Here is a 23,482-nt window from a genome sequence, read left to right on the forward strand (position 1 = left end):
ATGTCATATTTTTACATTACATCTATTTTTTCCCCACAACTTCAAATAGTTGTTGTATATATTTTTCTCCGACTTAAATGACATTTACATACTTTGGGGACGCGGATCCTTGTCATTGAAGTTGCTGTTTTAAGTGATGTACCTGAAATCATTACGTAACTATTATGCACTTTCGAGGGTGTCCCTTAATTAGAGCGGATCAAAAATTTACTGAAGCATATAAAATAGCTTTGACGTGATATACTTTAATGCCTTCGGTCATCAATGCCACAATATAGGAACGCACTCGGATAAATATATCATGTGGCGGAGCTGTTTTGTTAATTAAAAAAAAATTTAAAAAAAAAATTAAACAGTACACGAGATATCTAGTATTTTGAAAACTAAAGAATATACTTTGGAACTTTAATGTACATTTCCTTTTAAAACGATGAAAGTGTAGTTACAAAAAATCTAAATTCGTAAGATATGAATCAGATCAAGGACTATAAATATATACTGAAGGAAAACACCTAATAGAAATCTCTATTTTTTCTATTTCTTATATCTACATGCTGGATCATTTTCACATCGAAAATGCATCGTGCACAGAAGTCATTATCCGTAATTTAATAGAATAACTATAATAAACTTGAATTTCGCAAAGAATAGAACAGGTAAAGAATGTAAGTATAGAAAACCCCTCCCCGCTACACGCCCCTCTCTATTAAATCTGACCGCTGCATTAACCATCCGAACCACTTTGATATTTTCAAATAAAACTTTCAAATTCGAAGATTCAATAGAAATAAAAAGATAACAATTTTAAGATGATGATGATTATTATTTTTTAATAGGAATGAACTGATACCAATTTGAGTATAATTGGATACAAAATCAAAGGCTGAACTTTGTTAATTGAACATTTTATTTTCAACTTCGACATGTAATCATATTTCAAGTATCATGTAAGCTTATTGCGACAGGTGGTAAGTTATGTGAGATCACGTTAGGAAATTAAACAAAAAAAATATTTTAACTATATTAATTCATAGAAAATAGCATTCTTTTTTTTCATTTTTCTTACCCTAAATTTTTCGATATCAAAATTGTTGATAAAATAGTTTATTAATCCAAAACCATCAATGATAATGCGCATTAGTTAAAGTATATCAGCTGTGGGTTTGCAAAGATCTACATATTTTATCCTTTGTCTTGCGGTGGATATTTACTATAAAACAAACTCATTATTGATCGAATAGATTGAAATACAATATAACTCTAACGTAATTTATATTGGGCAGTCATGTCTTTTTGCCCTACGTAGAGTGCGCATGCGCGAATATTGTTTCCCGTTGCTAAGGAAATAGCTCTGTGTAAAAAGGTCTATAGTTGGGGATTAGATATCTATAAATGACTTGATACGTAGGAATATCTGCAAAAGCGGTTACATGGAAACTAAACAAGAAGTTTCAGAAAATCATAAATAACATGCTTCAAAGTGATCAAATCAGGTTTTAAGACTCGGTCTTAAATGTTATATATCAATAACCAACGTTTATGTTTTTATTGTCCTTTATAATAGCCCTTCAGGTAAGAAAAATGTCTTTTAAAGACGCTCGCTGCAGTTTCTTATATGAGAGATGGGAAAAAACTTCCCAATAATAGAATTTGTTCAAACTTTGTATATGAACACGGTCTCATGTTAGAAACAGAAAAATGCAAAAAAAATCATAGGTCACATTGTTTTTTTAGGACTTATCTGCACTTAAAACTGGATTTTTCTTCAAATTTGCATATTCGGTGGCAGATAACTCCTGAACAAGCATGGTGACCTTCGTTTTTTTTCATAATTCTGTTTCTAACATGACACTGTTTTCATACATAAAGTTTGAACAAATTCTATTATTGGCGAATTTTTACCCAAAACTGCCGCAACCGTCCATTGACGTTTTTAAAAATCACAGATTTTTTTCATGGGGAAAGTAGCCGCCGAACCAACCGAACAGAATACACGTAAGCAGTAGTGTTCAAGGAAATACATGGTGTATTGATTCGTCCCGAAAACGCACACAGTTGATAGAAATTGGCACCAGTACTTCCAAACTTACGCTGAAGAAAATATGTTTTTGAATTATTTCCAGATTATCCATGAAATAAAGATAAATGAAGCACCAAATTCATCAGTGGCTAGCATAATATTCAGTTATGAAAATATACTTAAGATGTTGACAAAAACTTTATTTTAACAGTATTTTAGTGGAGATAACTGAAAACAGTTTTAGAGCAATAATTAATGGGACAGTTATCTGACTACATGTTTCGCTGGTCTACTTTCTTTGTTACAAAAATGTTAGAATAACATTTACCAAATTTTCTTTCTCATAACAAAGAAGTTAATAGAAAATATCAATGTCAACTCTAAGTAACCCTTTTAAATGATCCTCATGATCAAGTAGTAAATCAAAACGAAAAGGCACATAAAGATGGAAGACAAATATGAGCCGTGCCACGAGAAAATCAACATAGTGGGTTTGCGACCAGCATGGGTCCAGACCAGCCTGCGCATCCGCGTAGTCTGGTCAGGATCCATGCTGTTCGCTTTTTAAGCCTATTGGAATTTGAGAGACTGTTAGCGAACAGCATGGATCCTGACCAGACTGCGCGGATGCGCAGGCTGGTCTGGATTCATGCTGGTCGCAAACCCACTATGTTGGTTTTCTCATGGCACGGCTCATATGTAAAGTGATCATTTGGAAGCAAATATATTTGAAACATATTTGAAAGCATAGAACGTAACAAAGTGAAACAATTTAATATCAGACTTTGTTAATAACTATTATATGTAAAAGTAGTCATAGAAACTTACTTCACTCTACCCATAGCAGATTTATATTCTTTTTCATGCCGTGGGAAAATTCATGTTTAGCTCATCAAGTAGACTGGCTTCCGTTCCTTTGTTTTTACATACCGGTATACATGTTTTCCTCATTAAGAGGGAAGTCACTCCAGGAGGTTGTTTCTACATTGACATTTTATTGCTCCCCTGGCTCCGAACATGTATGGTTCAGCCATCAGATAAAATTGTGCTATATTAGAGGTTAAAAATTTTCTTATAAAATGTTTGCAGTATTTATATAGTAATAACCATGCAGCCAGGGAGCCAGGCTACTCATCCAGTAAGATGTAGATCTAATATTTATCTGGCTGAACCCCGATGCAAAACCAGACGATGTTGGATGGATGACATGTTTATAGGGATATAATCATGGGTTTACCTATATTAACATATACGATTTCTCAGACCTTATGATTAACACAAGGCGATTTCAACTATTTAACTTTCGTATGACAATAATATGAGTGAAATTGATTTTACGGCGATTCGACGCAGTAAGGCAATAATCAAAGCAATTAAGACCTACCTCATCCCGGTGGCCTACAGTTTCTTCCCACATAAACTTCATGAACATCATTGTGATAATACACTCAGATATAATACAGCTACATGTATACTACAAGATGAATGGCGGACAGTTTAGGTACTTCCTGAATTCACTGCATTATGATGATGCAAACTTATTCAGTCAAGGGGCCTCCGTGGCCGAGTGGTTAAGGTAACTGACTTCGAATCACTTGCCCCTCATTGATGTGGGTTCAAGCCTCACTCGGGGCTTTGAATTCTTCATGTGAGGAAGCCATCCATCTTGCTTACGGAAGGTCTACCCAGGTACCCGCTCGTGATGAAAATTTAATAATGCACGGAGGAGGGCTTGGGGTCTTTCTCTACCATCAAAGCTTGAATGTCGCCATATGACCTGAATTGTGTCGACACGACGTTAAATCCAACAAAACAAACAAATATACTTTACAAACAAAGTGCATTTGGTTGGATAGTAAATAAAATTTACTTTAATTTAAAAATATAAACTCAACAAAACAAATGTATAGCATTGAATTTCTGTGTTATGAAACGTATAAAAGGAAACATAGGTAATGAAACATCAGTACTTTAATTAAAATACACTCCATTACAAAGAAAGAGTGCACTGTAGTCTTTTCTTAAAATCATGGTTCGGAACCCCACTATTAAAACATTAATTTTACTTTTAAGTACATGAATTAGCTTTGTAATGCAAATTGCTTATGTTTATGCTAAAGTATCCTAGACCAAATTACCATATTTGAAAATATGAAAAAGTATCAACATAAAGTTTATGAAATCATAGAATTAACAAGTGTTTTGTGTACAAAGAGTACTATCATACTATGCAGTGGGTTTAAATAACACACATTTAATCCATGTATAGCTAAACACAGTATAAAATTTGATATGTACTACCACTTAAATCAGAACGTATTTTAGCGACCAACTTTTACAGTATGATATTCAGTTATGAATGTAGCTCAGTTTACATATATATGCAATTAATTTGTAATATGTATTCATTAAAGTTAAATACATTTGATGAGGATTGTTGCATTTGAATTAAATATCTTAAGGTAAAATATTTTAGAGAAAAATGGCCATCTTTAATGATTTTGCTGCCAACAGAACTCCGGTTTGGTCCCCTTTGCTCTTTTGCATAACACCTATAGCCTCTTAAAAGTTAATGAAATTCTCCAATCAGTAGAACCTAAACATGACATAATCAGCCTTTTAAAAAACAACAACAAGGATGAGGATAGGTAGGTGTCTATCGGTCACATTTTCTTTTGTAACGTAGTATCTTTTGCAACAAAGTATATATATATGATTTTATATTGCATTGTGACCAAATAAATATTGTGGTTTGCGTGCCTATACATATTGTTTTGTCAGATTAAACCAGATATAATTGTAAAGTAAGTAGATTGTCCACCACGAATGGAGCTAGTTGAGATAAAAACGGAGATTCCTTCCGTCGCAGCTAAAATTGACCATACAGGTGAAATATCATGCATAAACTTTGCAGATCAAATCAGCGGTGAGACTAATGGAGATCAGCTGAAATTTGTCGTCGGTAGTAACCCAATGATGAGAATAACACAAAAGACAAGGATATACCTTGAGGATAATTTTGACAGGATTATTTTGTTGGGAAAAGTTTTGTTATTTCTGGGATATTTTGTGTATTTCGGGTTCGCATTATCTTATCATATAGGAGATGAAGGCTCCTGGAGGCTTATCGGATGTACGATTTTAGGGGTGTGGATAACATTCTGGAGTTTGCTGAAGAAGACACGGTGTTACTCTGGTTGGTCTTCTTTTGTTGACAAGGTATATGATGAATATGCGAAGGGCAAGCGCAGTTTGATAGTAAGATGGTAAGCTATTTAACAAATCAATTCTTAAGTGTTATGTAAAAAGACATATGATTTCAGTCTTTTTCTCTGGGAAAATACTTTCTTACCTCTTCAGACCGTGTCAGTATAAATAATCAAGAAGGAGAGTTTTTTTTTCTTGCTTGTAATTAATGTTTAATCGCAATTACAGTTACAAATTCTGTAATTGATTGTGATGGATTAACAATGTAATAAATTTAGTATTTTCTGTTTGCAATCTGTCTAAGCACGCTAAGGCATAACTTTCTGGCCGTAGCTTATGTCGACATTCATATGATTCTTAGATGGAAAAGAATATTATTATCAGATAAGTTATATGTGAATGTTTGTGTTTAATTGCTGTACTTGATATTAAAGGTGTTTATACGTGGCCATGACTGCGTTCATGGTTGTTTATGTGATTTTGTTTGTGGCAAGGAAAACACCGGAAAATCTGCGATCCTTAGTAGGGCTGTTCGGATTCCCATTTTTACTGTTCCTGTATTCAAACAACAAACGTAAGGTAAGTGGTTTCTAAGCAACCGCACAGAAAATGTAAAATGTAATTTAATTTTGACAAGGTCAGTCACCTTGATGAAAGTGTACACCGTTCCACATCATATGGTATTCGTATTTCACAGCTAATAAACATCATAGCCATTTTTTGATAAAAGAGGTTATGACTACACTGTTAAGAGACACATTAGATGTTTAGTGTTCATCTCTTTCACAGTCGGTTACTGGCTTTTCGTCTTTGACTTTGCGATAACGGGCTTCGTTGTACCCCTAATTTTGAGCCCGCCCGCTTAGTGCAATAGGGAGAGCATAGATCTACGAATCACGGGGTCGGGAGTTCGATCCCCGGGCGAGGCGTATGTTCTCTGTGACGATTTGATAAAAGACTGTCTGACATCATTCATTTCCATCTCTGATTCATCTGGGGAAGTTGGCAGTTACTTGCTGAGGACAGATTTGTACTGGTAAAGAATCCAGGAACGCTGGTTAGGTTCACTGCCCTTCGTTATATAGCTGAAATACTCTTGATAAAACAGCGTCCCACCAAAATAAAACAACAACAACAAACAAACGAACAAACACACTTAATTCTGTTCCTCTGGTGCTGCTCTGGCTTAAGTTCCATGGCTTTTGATTTATATATCTTCACATGAGTATATGTTGTGTCTTACAATGTATTCCTGTGGTTACTGCTCCGTCTGTAAAGGATTCACCTGGTGGGGTATCATGTTTTACAATGTCTTGCAATATAGGAACATAGTGGGGTTAAAGAGAGAGATTTGGTGCGAGTAAACTAATTTTAACTCCCCAGTAGTGTTTTACCACTGACCGATCTAAGGCGACACCCTATCTGCTCCTTCTTTGTGTAATTATATGTCTGTTTTGTACGTCCGTACTTGGAAGTTTTACAAATGAAGGACTTTGATGTAAAGATGTCAATATGTAATGGACTTTTTTCTTTGGCTATTTGTTTTTAAAATTATGACTTTTTCTTAATTTCACAAAATAGGCCATAGTGAGTAAATTTGGTGTGTTCAACTCCTCATACACTTTTGAACGAATGGATGCAAAATTGCTCTGATGCCCAACCTCGTCTGAATTAGACAATCAATGAAGGGTTGTGACCATTTTGACCAGTGTTATGGCTCTTTGAACCCGGGACCCCTCGCTTAGAGTGCGAGTGTTCTACCACCTGAACTAACCGGCTACATAACACATATTCATCTTTTGCGTGAACATGTCCGTACCATGACATACACTCCACAAAATGGAAATTCATCCTCGAACTTCGAAGGTACATTATATGACAATAGTCGTACGATTGACCAGACATGTTACAGCCCCGCGTTGGGTGCCAAATGTTACAGGGTGAGAAAAAAGTGCGGTTAGTCCGGCGCTTGAACCCGGGCCCCTCGCTTACAGGTAGTATGCTCTACCAACTGAGCTCACCAGCTGCCTGAAACATATCCTTCCCTTACGTGACAGACCGTACCATGATAACTGTACAGGGTACAATGAAGACATTTGTAGGTTCAGCCCCTCATACCCTTTGAAGGAATTGGTTCAAACTTAAATAGGTGAAGAACCTTGACATGAAATTGCGCAGTATGTGGGGCCATTCGTATCATATGGACGCAATTCTAGCTTTGTTGCCTCTATGCTATTGTAACATTCGTTTGTGTAAATGGGTACATATGCCCAGTCACTATGCACGTGCATACAGTTACACATACACATGTTTCTTTCTGGGGTGCTGTATGGGCGGCTGCGTTCTTTGAATGTTAGACTTTTTTCTTGTTTATTTATGCAAAGGTACTTTAATTATTAGTTATATTATATATTTTTTAAGCCTTACAGAAAATAAATATTCACTTGATACTTCGTAACAGACACGAAAACACGACATAGTATCAATAAAACAAATTTCTAGGTTTGTGTTAGTAATTTTTGTAAAGCTTGGATGGTGTTTTTGATTTTGGTAAAATTCTTATGAACACCCTGTGCTTCTAGATAAAATTCATTAACATATGTTGCATTTTCCATGCATTGTCTTTACAACTTCTATTAAATCCACCATGTAAAATGTTATTTAAATATTTTACCTAATTTCTGTTCATAAAACTATTACGATATTAACAATAGTAATAATTATTATGATGATAATAATATTAATAATTATAAAAATAACAAAAAAAATCTTGTTTTAATGAAGAAAACATATAAATTGGACATCTTATCACTTTATAAAGGAATTCATGCACAGATTACGGGAAAAATGAGTTTCGGTTTAGGTATTGACCATTTCGTAACAAGCATCCGAAATAGGAGTAACAAATGACGTCACATTACAGATAAACTGGCACACTATTTACTGGGCGATGGCACTGCAGTTTAGCATGGCCTTGTTGATATTGAAAACAAGTTGGGGAGCATCCATTATACGTTGGTGTGGTGCCAGACTCGAGGCTTTCATTAGTAACGGAGAGGCTGGAAGTATTTTCATCTTTGGGGAAAAATATAAGGACCATCCTTTCGCGTTTGGTGTAAGTATAGGATAGCTGATTAGATAGCTGACATACATAAAAGTTATGCAGTTTTTGCATATGAAATAAATGTACTGAAGCATTAGTTTTAGTCCCATTATATCAGTTGAAATAAAAATTGTCCTACATGTACTTCTTAGGCTTATGATACATGGAAAGGGGGATGAAAGTCACACATGTAGAGCATACATTAATTAATGTAACACATAATCAAGAATAACGCGTTTCGCTTCCATAACAAACAAATGTATATAATTTCATTCATTTTACATAACTTCAACATCATCAAGTACACTTATAAAATATATCAAGAAATATGGGGAAAAAATACTTGTTGTGCATTTTACAGAACATAAGAAATTTGTTATCAATAGATTTAAACATACAAGAAAAACAATTTCTTTTCTCATATGTTAATAATAACTTTAAAGGAAGTTTTATTTCTTTATTAGTCCCCTATATATAGCTACTGGCTGAAAACCAGTTTCGGGGACTATAGGAATGCGCTTTTCCGTCCGTCCGTCATTCCGTCCGTCCGTCCGTCCGCAATTTCTAGTCCGGTCCATAACTCTGTCATCAATGAAGGGATTTTAATATTACTTGTCACAAGTGTTTCCCATGATGAGACGACATGTCATGCGCAAAACCGGGACCCCTAGCTGGTCAAGGTCACAATTTGAGGTCAAAGGTCAACAGGGCTTTTTCCTGTCCGGTCCATAACTCTGCCATCCATGAAGGGATTTTAATATTACTTGGCACAAATGTACCTCATAATAAGACGATGTGTCATGCACAACTTTCAGACCCCAAGCTTAAAGGTCAAGGTCACACTTGGCAGTCAAATGTTAACATGGCATGAACAGAGTCTGTTTCCTGTCCGGTCTATAACTCTGTTATCCATAAAGGGATTTTAATATTACTTGGCACAAATGTTCCCCATGATGAGACGACGTGTCATGCGCAAACCTCTGACCCCTAGCTGAAAAGTCAAGGACACAATTTGAGGTCAAAGGTCAACAGTGCTTTTTTCATGTCCGATCCATAACTCTGTCAGCCATGAAGGGATTTTAATATTACTTGGCACAAATGTACCTCATAATAAGATAATATGTCATGCACAACTTTCAGACCCCAAGCTTAAAGGTCAAGGTCACACTTTGCAGTCAAATGTTAACATGGCATGAACAGGGTCTGTTTCGTGTTCGGTCCATAACTCTGCCATCCATGAGTACAATATTGTTTATACATCATTGACAGATATCAGTTCATTATGCTATACTGCAGTAGAGAAAATTAGGTGCCTTCCAGTAGGGGACTTTGTATTGCATGGCAATACTTCATTCACTTGTTGCTTAAGTATTACTTCTAAAGAAAATTGTGTACTATTTCTTGATATCCCCATCGTTTGTTTCATACTTAAAAGTAAAAATCATAACAATGAAGTATATCGCAGATAAACAATGATCTTCATAACTTTGAAGAAAGAAAACTGGTCAATTTTACTCCAAAAACTTAATATATGATTACTTACCATTACCATGATGAAGAGACAAAAATTACAATATCCACTATTGCTAAAAAGTTAGGTGTGAAAGTGATAGTAGGAAAAGGGCACCACTTTTTCATTTTTTTTTCTCTTGTATAATTTTGCAAGATTTTTTTTTCTTAGTACAGAATGTTTGAGGTGCGTTTATTTTCTGTTTTGTTCTTTCAAAATTAGAACTATCACCAATTGTTTGTTGATTATGCATGTATTGCATATGGTACTGCGTATGCATGTAGTTGTTTTAATTATCTATATAAATCAAAGACTTTGAATATTGTAAGCTTTATAGGCGGATGGCTTTCCGACCCCTATTATACCAGTAATAAATAAACGGGGTAACCCCACACAGGGCCTCAAACAACAACAGATGAATTGCACATTAAAAAAGTGGGAACGAATTGATAAAGTAAAACATCTTCAAAAACAAAAACAAAAATCTACCACGTGTAGATTAAATTTCAAACCATCTACCAAAATGCATTTAATAATTTCAGTAATATCACTAAGACATTTTGAAATTACTGAACTTCTGCTATTAAGGTCGCTCTTCATAATCATTACATTTAATAGTTAATCAGTTTTCTGTTTTATTTTCTCAAAACCGGATAAAATATACGATGACAAGGAAAACATAAAAAGGCGTCCAAAAACTGTTGTTTTTTCTAGTACTACTTTAATATCAGGTTATTACTTTTTCTCAATTTAATTTACAGTAATATGATATTATAATTTATATTTCTTATTAAAATTGTTTAACAATGTCATCATTAAAACCGAAAGTATTAAGCCTTTTCAGTCACCTTGTTCGCAGTTTGTTGGTTTTTATTTTTATTTATTTTTTTTTTTTGGTCAAAATATCCAGAATTTTATATATAAGACTTATTCTTTTTTATAGTGACATGTTTGTGGTCTTGATATAAACATATAAATTATTACAATTTCAAACACAATAAACAAAGGCATTAGTCATCAGAGTTCTTAATAGCACTTCCTAAAAAAGCACAATATCTCTTATCTCTGACTCTTAACAATTTAGATGAGCCTGGAGAGAAAATGGTTTTCTGAGAAAATATCAGTGTCAGTATGAAGAAAAGAATTAATATCATTACAAATTACTTGATCTCAACAGACTTTGTAAGTCATATGTTTCCTTATATTGGAGCTGAACAATAATTCAGGGATACTCAAACATAAAGAATACAATAAAGAACAAAGACATTTTAAACCTTAAGTGCTTATATACCCGTTAGATGATTTAGAAAAACTCTGATGAACTAATGTAATAACAAAGAAAACAGGTCAACAATATGTAGTTGAATGTTGACATAATCTTTACTGACAACAGTATTTAATATTACACATTTATAATTCATAAGTAACAACGGAAACGGTAACTTTCAGGGTGATATAGAATAAACGTTTGTTTACTATGTTGGGATTTTAGTTTCACTTACACTGTTTAGGCCATACGGCGATTATAAATAAACGTAAAAATTATTTAGTCGTGGAACAGCAAAAACGTTTGGATCGAAAGACATCTTGTCTGATGGTGTTTTTTTTTTTTTTTTTTTTTAATTCTATTCTGTATAAAGCCAAATTTGAACGTTCATGAACGTTCATGCCCTTTGCAAACTGAGACTACTCAATGTAAAGATTGTGTAATATAAAATGGGAAAAGGTAATTACATGTTATCTTGCCCATACCGGGTGTCACCAACGTTGTCTAGCTATATTCAAAGGGATATAGAAGTTGTTTTAACTAAACTTCATCAGTTAGTATGCGAAAACATGACAAAAATGTATGTATGCATGCTTGATAATAATACAGTCATGTACATGTGTATGATAATATTTCATTGTCCTATTTATTTGAACTGTCAAAACATGTTCCCGACTTTCGTTATATTCTGTTCACACCTATGTAAGATTAACATGAAAGCCAGAAACAGGTTTTGACAGTTCAAATAAATAGTACAATAACATAATTACTTCAAATGAAGTATCTTGTGTACAAACACACATACAAAATGCAAAAGTTGCACTTCAAAGTATATGTAAATAACTTCAGATCATGTTTGTAATTACGTACTCTTTCTTTCAGTCTATGGTCCAGGTTTTTGTTCTGATTATCGGTATGTCTGTATTGACTTACCTGGGGGTCATCAAGTTCGTCGTTGAAACTGTAGGACGGGCTCTGGCATTCTGTATTGGAACAAGCCCGTCTGAGGGAATCAACGCTGTTGGAAATATGTTTCTGCATGTGGTACAACCATTGATATGAGCCGCGCCATGAAAAAACCAACATAGTGCGTTTGCGATCAGCATGGATCCAGATTCGCGCAGTCTGGTCAGGATCCATGCTGTTTGCTAAATGTTTCTCTAATTGAAATAGGCTTTGAAAGTGAATAGTATGGATCCTGACCAGACTGCGCAGATGCGCAGTCTGGATCCATGCTGGTCGCAAATGCACTATGTTGGTTTTCTCATGGCACGGCTGATATAATTTCCTACTATATTTAGTGAAGTTAATTTCTGATATCTCTTGCATGTTTTAAGTATTCACCTGGCGAGTCTTGCGAGACTGCATTTGGAATTGAAACCAGTTAAAACTCCCCAGGTCCTCAGTCGTTTTTTTTGTGTGTTGCTGTTTTGATCTCGTTATTTTCAGACATTCTGGCTTTTTATTTGTACATATATGTTAGCTTCTCTTGAATAAATTAAAAATCTTCAAAAGTTTGGCTGAACATTTGGGTTGTCAAAGCGAAATAGAAAAATCTTCAAATGGCAACTGATGGTCCATGTTTTCTTAAACTATTGCCGCCAGAAATAACATACAAAAAGTGGAAACTCCACAGGTCACTCAACACGACAAAAACGAAAATGTTGCAGGCTCGGTTTGATTGTTACTATAAGTCACTTTTGCATACATATTAAAAGTGGAAGTTTTTAAAACATTCTTGTCAGAAACTGCTTGTCCGATTTTACAATAACTGCTTACAAATGCTCTTTTTGGGTACCCTCTACTAAGATAGTTCAAAGTATTCTTATCCCTCAGAAACATGGATACCAGATTATTCGTTAACATCTATCAGTATTTGTGAACTTATAGTTATGTAAGGTTAGAATAAATAGACGCGTATTAAGTGTGTATTATTAACATGAAAGATCAGTGATTCATGAATTAGTACGTCTTTATTTATGTTCTTGTTCTATTTCCAGCCAGAGTCAGTAATGTTAATACAAGAGTACCTGCCGGAAATGACGCCATCACAGCTGTTTGTGACCTATGCTGGTGGCATGGCAACGGTCGGAGGCGTGTCTTTAGTAATCTTTATGTCTTCAGGGGTATGCATCGTTATACACCATATGAAATATTAGTGATATTCTTCGTAATTCTTGTACGAAATATTTTCATAAACTGTATATGAATTATCAGGCTGGGTATTAATTGTTATACATTGTGTCAAATATCAATTGCATGCACCATTATATGTCGTATGAAATATCAGTGGTATGCGTCAATATACATTGTGCGATATACCAGTAGTATGCGTCGTTATAAATTGTATTAAGTAGAAATGTGCGTCGTTATACATTGTATGAAATAGCAGTGGTATGCGTCTTGATACAGTGTGTGAATTATTCGTGATTTGCGTCGAAGAATTCATAGTAACAAATAGAAGGTTGATGTGAGAGACCATTTGTCTCAATATTTTTAAATCACATAATAGGCAATTTTTTAATTAATAGAAAACTTCAAACAACTTAGTATACCTCTCTTGTTCTGCTTTATAAAATGATTTTTTAATATCAGCAATTTATCATAAGTTATGCAAACCAGGTGCCGGCGGCTCCATTGGTTGCAGCATCAGCCATGTCGGCGCCGGCAGCTTTAGCCGTAGCTAAATTGTGTTTCCCTTCCCACGATGAAGAAGACACTCCAATACCAATTAATGACGGTAAAAGTCTAGCGGAGAAAATCTCTTTCCTTAGGTTAGAAAAAAACAAATGAGCCGCACCATGAGAAAACCAACATAGTGGGTTTGCGACCAGCATGGATCCAGACCAGCCTGCGCATCCACGCAGTCTCGTCAGGATCCATGCTGTTCGCCTTCAAAGCCTATTGCAATTAGAGAAACCGTCAGCGAACAGCATGGATCTTGACCAGACTGCGCGGATGCGCAGGCTGGTCTGGAACCATGCTAGTCGCAAACCCACTATGTTGGTTTTCTCATGGTGCGGCTCAAATGTCAACATAATGGTCATTTACATTTGTGTATTAATGCTTAGGTATATACTTTTTATGTTCTTGGTACATCCTTAAGATATATTTAGTTACTAGTAGTATATAATTTCAAACGTTTGATTCAAAATGAAAGAAATCGTTTGGCACACTATATAAGGGACTTAAAATATAGCAACAGTGAGCGCTAGTACGGGGAGACATTTAACGGCCGCCATACTTTTACTTTTTAAATTTTAGGATCGTAAACTTATGTTCTTGTTAGAAATTATATTAATCTTTAAAAATATATTTTATTAGAACTTTCGATTACATGTATTTATAATTTTGTTTTCGTGTTAAAATGTAGGTGTTGATCAGCGCAATAATATTTTATAATATCATTGTAATACTATCAAACGTAATGCTTGTTATATTTCTATGGAGCATGCATGATAAACCTGTATTTCAGACATCCAAAGTCATTAATGGACTCAATCATTCTCGGAATACGTCAGAGCATTTCACTTGTTGTCCAAGGAGTTGCTTACGTCATGACCTTCGTCATAATTCTAGAATTTGTGAACAACACATTGATATGGTTTGGTGACAGGATTGGTGTAGAAAATATGACTATAGAGGTACATATTTTCCATTCATGAGTACAATTGGGCTATTAAGGTATTGGACCAGTAATGACATTCGCCAATATCCGTTCGAAAACGTATACAATTTCCGCATTCCCCGGTTTTGACAGAAAGTCATATGCTCGTTGAGCTACAGTTATAACAAAAGAATACCGAAATAGCAAATTGGGGTATGTAGTCGCACGGAACTCCAATTTTATATATATTTTAAAGATTAAGCAGACATTTCAATTTGCTAGTTACAGCAATAAGGAAGTATTTTCTTTTTAACAACCCTCGCCAAGACTGTTAAATATGTAGACTCTTTCTGTGCTGCATTTGCCAAATGTAAATTTCAAGAAATTTATAGCCGCACTCTATATTATGATCAAATGTAATACCTTGAGTTGTATATATATGTAATTGAGTACATCTAGTGATAGACCGTTTCAGAGGATGAACCAGTAATGACAATTCTCGTGAAAATGCATAACATCCTTGTGCTGTTTTGTCTATCTCACACGAGCAACTAGCCGGAAAATGGGGAAGTGACACGGGAATTGCCAGTATTTCTTATGGATTTATTGCCTTAAATCATGCGCAAGAATAAATAAATACACACGAAGAACGTGTCGGAGTATATCTTATTGTATCATGTGCAGTTTGTATAATTTATACTTATAAAAAATGAATGTAAAAGTACATTAATTATTTGATACGTTTAACTGCATTGTTTCATAAATCTATATTCACTTAGGTCATACTGAATTGGATCTGTGTTAAGCGTTCTCGGGCTGGAGGGCACTAGGTTGTTGAAAATAATAGAAACGCCGTTGATGACCTTTAATGCAAAATCGCAAAGTCATACTCAGTCATTCGTTTCACGGGTGTAAAACCTTTATATCTCTTGTCTGGCAGGCAGGCAGGTAGGTTTTGGAAAATGATGGGACGCTAAATATAAATTCAATTTGGTATGTCCTTATTTTGTTTACAGTTCCTGTTTTCCTACGTGTTCTATCCGTTTGCATTCATGATGGGAGCAAAATCTGAAGATTGTTTATTTATCGGAGAGCTTCTTGGAATACGCACCTTCAGCCTAGCTATTGTAGCATATCCTAAATTAGGTCCTATAATGAAGGTATGGAAAAGTAATGAAATTACATGCAAGTATTATATAATTGTTTGTATTTAGTGATAATTCATATAAGTTTTCAAAACACAAGATCAAAGTTCTAAGATATGAGTGAACCTGGTGAATTCACATAATATTAATAAAGTGTCTATCGTCTTTTTGAAAAGGAACACACTCTTCAAACAGATTGAATCAGACTTTCCTGTGATCGTTGCTATTTAAAGTATTTCAATATTTTACAACAATAATAGTTTATTTTTTATTTAGAATGGCGTTGCATATCGAGACTACATTGGCAACAGTGTGAACAATACATGGACTGCAGTTGGCAACGATATCTTTTTGGACAACCTGAATCACACATTAGTTGGTGGGGTGATTGATGTAAGTCAATTTAATTTCAGATGTTGCTAACCGGAATACTGTACGTCAGTGTCATTGATGTTAACATTTACCAAGAATTATAACACTCATTAACTGTAAAACAGTTTCCGACATTTTGTCCTTCTACCACTACAGAAGTATCAGCTTCTTTTCAGCTAAATGAGTATTTCCATGTGTTCACGTCAAATCGCAACACGCAGTCTTGTCAAATGAATAGATTTTAATATGCGTGCCAGAACGTATAATTATATAATTACATATATAAATAAAAGCACATATATGTACGCAAATTGAGAAACAGCACACGAAATGAAAATTGAATGCCATTTGGAAGAACAGTTTGAGAAAAAAATGACGTTGGCAAAGCAGAGCTAGAATATCACATTATTCTTAACTAATCCTCTTCATTTTATGTGTCTTCTGGTGGAACAATTAACCTCTGAATGTTGGTTTAGTATTTCTAATGCGTTCCAAAAGTAACAAAAAGAAAAACAAGAGGGCCATTATGGCCCTATATCGCTCACCTGTTATCACTGCAAGGGTTCAAGAGTTACAGAGCGGAAGGGAAATTGTTAACCAACAGACAGACAGGCAGATGGACACAGAGGCGATAATATAATACGTCCCTTCGGGCGTATAAAAGGAATCGAGATCTTATGTTGATACAAGTTGTGTGCAAGTTTGGTTAAAATCAAATCATAAATGAAGCTGCTATTGTGCAGACAAGGTCAAAATAGCTAATTTTGGCCCTTTCATGAGCCATAACTCTGGACTCCATTATGGGATCTGGCCGGTTCAAGAAATGAACCAAGATCTTATGGTGACACAAGTTTTGTGCAAGTTTGATTAAATTCAAACCATAGATGAAGCTGCTATTGTGCAGACAAGATCAAATATAGCTAATTCTGGCCCTTTCATGGGCCATCACTCTGGAACCAATAATGGGATCTGGCCAGTACAAAAAAGGAACCAAAATCTTATGGTGATGCAACTTGTGTGCAAGTTTGGTTAAAACAAAATCATAAATGAAGCTGCTATTGTGCAGACAAGGTCAAAATAGCTAATTTTGGGCCTTTCAGGGGCCATAACTCTGGAACCCATTATGGGATCTGGTTGGTTCAAGAAAGGAACCAAGATCTTATGGTGACACAAGTTATGTGCAAGTTTGATTAAATTCAAATCATGAATGAAGCTGCTATTTGCAGACAAGTTCAAAATAGCTAATTCTGGCCCTTTTAGGGGTCATCACTCTGGAACCCATTAAGGTATCTGCTAGTTCAAATAAGGAACCAAGATCTTATGGTGATACAAGTTGTGTACAAGTTTGGTTAAGATGAAATCATAAATGAAGCTGCTATTGTGCAGACAAGGTCAAAATAGCTAATTCCGGCCCATTCAGGGGCCATAATTCTGGAACCCATAAAGAAATCTGGCCAGTTCAAGAAAAGAACCAAGATCTTATGGTGATACAAGTTGTGTGCAAGTTTGATTAAGATAAAATCATAAATGAAGCTGCTATTGAGCAGACAAGGTCAAAATAGCTAATTTTGTCACTTGCAGGGACCATAACTCTGGAACCCATAATGGGATCTGGCCAGTTCAAGAAATGACCCAAGATCTTATAGTGATAAAAGTAGTGTTCAAGTTTGGTTAAAATAAAGTCATAAATGAAACCACTATCATGCAGACAAGAAACTGTTGGCGCACGCACGCACACCAATACTGGCCCTTTAAGGGGCAATAACTCTAGAACCAATGCTGGGATCTGGCCAGTTTTCAAAAGAAACCGCGATATCATGCCAATATAAGTTTTGTACAAGTTTGATCAAAATTGCTTGCAAAATGTGGTCTCATAGTGTTCACAAGAAATTGTGGACAGACGACGGACGAAGGGCGATCACAAAAGCTCACCCTGTCACTACGTGACAGGTGAGCTAAAAATCAAAAACAAAAACAGAAAAGGAAGGACCCAAGTCCAACAGGAAAGCCTCAAACAAATGCAGGCAGCAATAGATATACGTATTTAACAATTTACATAGTTTGTCATATCATGAGGATACAAACATATTTCGATATTTTGATTACTTCATTTTAGCCAAGATCGGAAATAATCGCTACATACTCCTTGTGTGGATCAGCCTCGTTTGCAATCATGGGTTTAATCATCGGATCTTTCGAAGTGATCGTTCCACACAGAATAGGGGAGATAACTGAAAACATTTTTAGAGCAATGATCGCTGGGACGGTAGCGAGTTATCTTACAGCATGCTTTGCAGGTAACATTTGTAAGCTTACAGTTGTCCGTATACTCTTTCACCTATTTTGAATAAAATAGGGTCAAGTATTTAATAGGGCAGCCAAGACTATAGTATTCTAGAAAAAGGTCATTTTCATCATCATACGAAAAGGGTGTTAAGCCTGTTAAATGTGCCAAAAGTTCTTGTCAGTACTATTTTATATTTTGGTTGATTAAACGTCGCAAAAACACAATTACATATAGCGAATTTCCAGCTTTTGATGATGGAGAAAGACCACAGTTACCTTCTTGGGTGTTATAGTATATATAGGCACTCACCTGGTTAAATACGCCGACCTTCCGTTAGCCAGCTTCATGGTTGCCTGCTTTTTAATTTTGTCTTTTGACAGTTCCTGTGATATGCAGGCTCCATAACCTCAGACCCCCCTTCAAATTCCAGTTTGTTTAGTTCTGTCCATTGTTTTCTCGTTAGGGGCAAACCCATTTTTTTATCTGGGGACCATACGCCGCTTTTCATAGAATTACACGCCACAACACGTGTATCATCGAAGGTTCCATGTGCACCGCCGTATGACTACATCTGCGGATGTCTCTAAATTGTTTTTTGTACTTTTAGCATGTGTAAATGCTGAGTTCTGCTCAACCCGGGGCTAGAAGGCATGGACGGTAGCATGCACTTCCACTACCGGCCATGAAGAGGCTCAATCTAACCGGGCCTGCAACATTTTCGTTTTTGTCGTGTTGAACGACCGGTAGAGTTTCCACTTTTTCTATTTTACCAACATCGCCCCAAACAAGGTTTCAATCCCACAAAGGTAAAGGCAAGTGATTTGATGAAAGCAACCACTGACGCCCCTATATTGATACTAAAACATAGAACACAATTAAACAATGGACTCATTTCAAATTTTTCACATACTTATTCCTGTTAGTTGCTAAAATAAAAGTACCCTCAAAACGTCATTAAGAAAGCAAGTGTTGAAATGATTTATTTTACCCAGAGTTTAAAGCATGTACATATCAGTCATGTTAAAAGGAAATATTTGTTGAAAATCAACCTTGCAATTTTAAAACAAAACGAAAGAAAATAGGAGAAAAATGAAAACACGAAACAAACAAACCACCCAAAAGGACAACTTTATCAAACAAATCTAAAGCGTTGATTATAGTTTTAATAAAAAGTACCTTATAGCACTTGTTTCAGTACCAAAAGTTGAATGTTCTCATTGACTAGGATGGTTTAATATGACATTGGCATTGTAGATTATACAACAATAAGATTAATATAAATGTTGAATAGGTAATTAGGTTAATATCAGAATAGTGAAAAGTTTAAGAAAGGATTGATTCAATAAATAGATAAATGTTTTAAGACGCTTTTTCATGTATCATTTGCATAAACTGCGGAAGTATAATTTTTTTCTATCCTTTTTACTGTCCCTCGGCTAGATTATTATTATTATTATTTACACGAGACGAATGTTTAGTTATCATCTTTGATCTGTATAAGACACACAGTTTAGACATACACGCACTGATGATTGATATTTATTTCATGAATATGTCGTCATGTTACACATTAACCTTTAACCTGCTTAATTTCTAAAAATGGACTGGACCATCATTCCATTTGGACAATACCATTCATTATTCGAGGGGTGTTCACTGAAAAATTCCTGACTTAGTAGCGAACAGTGCAGACCATCATCAGTTATGAACGTAAGTGCAGGCTGATCTTGGTCTGCACTTGGTTACTTGCCGCCAGCATGCTAAATATGAATTAATATTAGAACATTGATAAAATTCAAGAAAGGATTAATTCAATAAACAAATAAAGTTGATTTAAAACGCGTTTATTATGCATCATTTAGTCATAGAAAACTGGGGAACATTAAGCTGTTCTACACTTTTGGTCACAGTACCAATATTTTATTACATACACAAATGTCAAGTTATCGTCCTGGATCTATATTTCATTTTATTAATAGTGTTTAAATGTTTTATTGCTACAGACACATTTACTTCTTATTCGAATAGAAGTGGATAATGACTGTTGTTAAAGACATGTTTTGCTCGAATGATAGAAGGAACCCACCGACCTTGAAGCACTTACCTCCCACCTGGAATCAAAACCTCACTCTTCATGTGAGAAAGCAATCCAGCTGGCTTATGGAATGCCAGCCGTTCTGCCTAGGTTCATGCCCATGCATTAACACATGCACGAAGGACACCTGTTGCTTCATCCACTATAAAAAATCAAGCAGAGATAAAGCATCCAATGTTAGAAATTTTGGCTTTGTGAATTCTAGAATTTTAGTTAGATTGTACTAATAATATAGCTCAATAGATCTATATAACGCACAGAACGCAACCAGCAGGCTCGATTTATGTGAGATAATGAAATGTGCATCATCATAATTTTGTAAACTGTAACTTGTACATACGGAATATGGTTTAGAATGGTCATATATTGAAGACGATGACTTGTGAGAAGTTTGAAAGTAATCAGTACAATAATTGTTCCTGAGACACGTGCTTACATGTGAAAATTTTACCAAACTTTTTAAGTAAAGAAGGGGCAAAATTTTAACAAAATGTAAGCCAGAGTTATAAAATCTGTCTTGCGAAGTTTTCTCAAATGCCATAGATGTGTGTTGAGTGTAAAAATATTTGATCTTAGACTAGTCGTTTACATGCAAAACTTTCATAAAAGTTCAATGATAAACAGGGGCATTATTTTCAAGCTCAAGTTAGGTTGAGGTCATGAAGTTTGAAAGCCCCAGTAGTTTCTGAGAAAATTGCTTACTTGCTAAACTTAAATGCAAGTTAAAACGGGTATTTTGGCCAAATAAAAGGTAGAGTTATGTAATTTGCCCGTGATGTTATCTTGTAATGCCAAAGGCAAGTGTGAAAATTTACAGTATTTGGCCGAGTAGTTTTTTACAAACATCTTTACAGGCAAACATTTTGTAACACGCTGACGGCGACGAAAGGGTGGCAACAAATTTTCAAACATACGAGCTTAAATGTTCTGATGAAGTAAAATACTGCTTATATTGAGTTTCATGTTCGGACTAAATATTATATATTTTTCTCTGCATTACATGTATGTCCCACCTTCATACTCATAAAGGTATAATATAATAATATATAATAATGTATAATGCGAACTTGTATCCTAGCGGATCTCACGTATGGGAAAGTCAACTGTTCTGAATATAATTATATCCCTTAATGCAAATTATCTCTATATATATATTCAATGTATTCTCGAGATCCAGTTAACTTTCAGAAAGAGTAAATATAGCTTCTCTGGTCCCAATCAGTTAAAAAGACTAAAATGTCACTGCTTATTTGTGAGACATGAAAACAGAGATTTGAGTATATATATATGCAAATGTTGAACCAGTACGAATGTGTAGTAAATTCGGGCTCGTATATAAAGCAGCACCGAAACTAATCTTAAGTGTTAGTGGACTTGCTGTGGCACGTGCGTGTTCGTTTGTACTGCTAGGCGTTTTTCCGTAATTGGTCTGGTATATAGTGGTGGTGATTTAGTTCGTATAAGTTCTCTCTTCTATATATAATCTGATGAACAGTGGTCTATTAGGAGTAAAACAGCTCATAGGGGATATCACTGCGAAAAAAAAGTTAATATACGGGAGTGTACGGAATCCCGTATATTACCCGTATACGGGAAGAAATACGAGGAAAACTAAAATACGGCGTGTACGGGGCTTGTAGATTTAACAAGTCCGTATACTAATAAATTCAGATTTCCGGTATACTATGAAATACGGAATTCTTAGTATACGATACCCTATATTTTTGAAATACGGGAATTCTATAAAGGTTATTGTCGTTACAACACCGTATATTCCCGTATATGTATGGTGTACGGGAATACATAAATCCGTATATTACGAGAATACGTGGAGATTTGAGTATATATATATGCAAATGTTGAACCAGTACGAATAGTGTAGTAAACTTCGGGCACGTATATAGCAGCACCGAAACAATCTTAAGTGTTAGTGGGACATGCTGTGGCACGGCGTGTTCGTTTGTCTTTTTTAATTACCCCCCACCCTTCCCCCCCCCCCCCCCCCCCCCCATACTGCTAGGCGTTTTTCCGTAATTGGTCTGGTATATAGTGGTGGTGATTTAGTTCGTATAAGTTCTCTCTTCTATATATATATATATAAGTTTTGCTTATTATTGGTACATCTCTGATGAACAGTGGTCTATTAGGAGTAAAACTGCTCATAGGGGATATATACAATCATGAAACATCTTGTATTACGGTATCCTTCATAGTATTAATGTCATGGTGATCAGATTGACAATTTTATATAAATGTGAACGAGGTTTAAAATGTATCTGCGGTAGATTTATAAATGATAATCTGGAATTATATGTTTGAGGTTTTTCGAAGTTATTTTCTTTAACATTGTATTTTATTTATAACTCTTTCTCTTAGAGATTTGCCCCCCCCCCAACCCCCCCCCCCCCCCTTTCCTCCCCCACCCTCCCCCCCCCTCCCCCACTTCCCCCAAAATCCCCCCGCCTCCTACCCCCCCCCCCGCCCCCCCCCCCCCCCCCCCGGAGCTGAGCACATTTTGAAGAAAATTGTAAAACTTGTTACTTTAAAAAAACCTATAAAAGAACTAGTATCCAGATACAAACATGAATATTACTATAAGAATATTTAATGGATTTTATGTACTACTGAAATTATTTATCGTTGAGGATGTTGCTCTTTTTGATGTTGTTACATAAAAATGCGAACGACTAGTGGCTTGTTTCTTAATTATATAATTTACCCTATTCTTGTTCCTACTTACTCATATTTACGAGCTACTGTTTCTAATTACGGACAGGTTTTTCTGACCGGCATGCAGTTGTAAAATGATTATAGGCGACATCACGAGTAATTGTTGGTTCGTGAAAATTAGTGCGCAAGACCCGAAGTA

At 35.3% G+C, this 23,482-nt stretch overlaps 1 protein-coding gene across 2 annotated transcripts; it reads left to right on the forward strand.

Annotated features, from left to right (window-relative positions):
• The first annotated feature begins 4,777 nt into the window (after positions 1–4,777).
• Positions 4,778–22,228, forward strand: LOC123535244 (solute carrier family 28 member 3-like). Of its 2 annotated transcripts, XM_053519895.1 has the most exons (10): positions 4,779–5,286; positions 5,662–5,806; positions 8,151–8,342; positions 11,990–12,151; positions 13,108–13,233; positions 13,730–13,881; positions 14,583–14,751; positions 15,731–15,874; positions 16,136–16,252; positions 18,348–22,228. In XM_053519895.1, the coding sequence occupies exons 1-10, from the start codon at positions 4,847–4,849 to the stop codon at positions 18,576–18,578; spliced, it is 1,878 nt and encodes a 625-aa protein (XP_053375870.1). In that variant the 5' UTR covers positions 4,779–4,846; the 3' UTR covers positions 18,579–22,228. The 2 variants fall into 2 exon arrangements, with proteins under 2 accessions (XP_053375871.1, XP_053375870.1); XM_053519896.1 differs by lacking the exon at positions 8,151–8,342 and having other exon boundaries at positions 4,778–5,286.
• The last annotated feature ends 1,254 nt before the right edge of the window (positions 22,229–23,482 follow it).

The sequence above is a fragment of the Mercenaria mercenaria genome, chromosome 12, assembly GCF_021730395.1.
Source record: "Mercenaria mercenaria strain notata chromosome 12, MADL_Memer_1, whole genome shotgun sequence".
In the NCBI taxonomy this organism is placed as follows: domain Eukaryota; kingdom Metazoa; phylum Mollusca; class Bivalvia; order Venerida; family Veneridae; genus Mercenaria; species Mercenaria mercenaria.

What these genes read in the sequence shown, in the direction of transcription:
- LOC123535244 (XM_053519895.1), top strand. Translation starts at nt 4,847, where the DNA reads ATGGAGCTAGTTGAGATAAAAACGGAGATTCCTTCCGTCGCAGCTAAA. An exon ending in TAATCTTTATGTCTTCAGGG is followed by an intron (nt 13,234 to 13,729) that starts GTATGCATCGTT and finishes TATGCAAACCAG; the next exon opens with GTGCCGGCGGCTCCATTGGT. An exon ending in AATTAGGTCCTATAATGAAG is followed by an intron (nt 15,875 to 16,135) that starts GTATGGAAAAGT and finishes TTTTTTATTTAG; the next exon opens with AATGGCGTTGCATATCGAGA.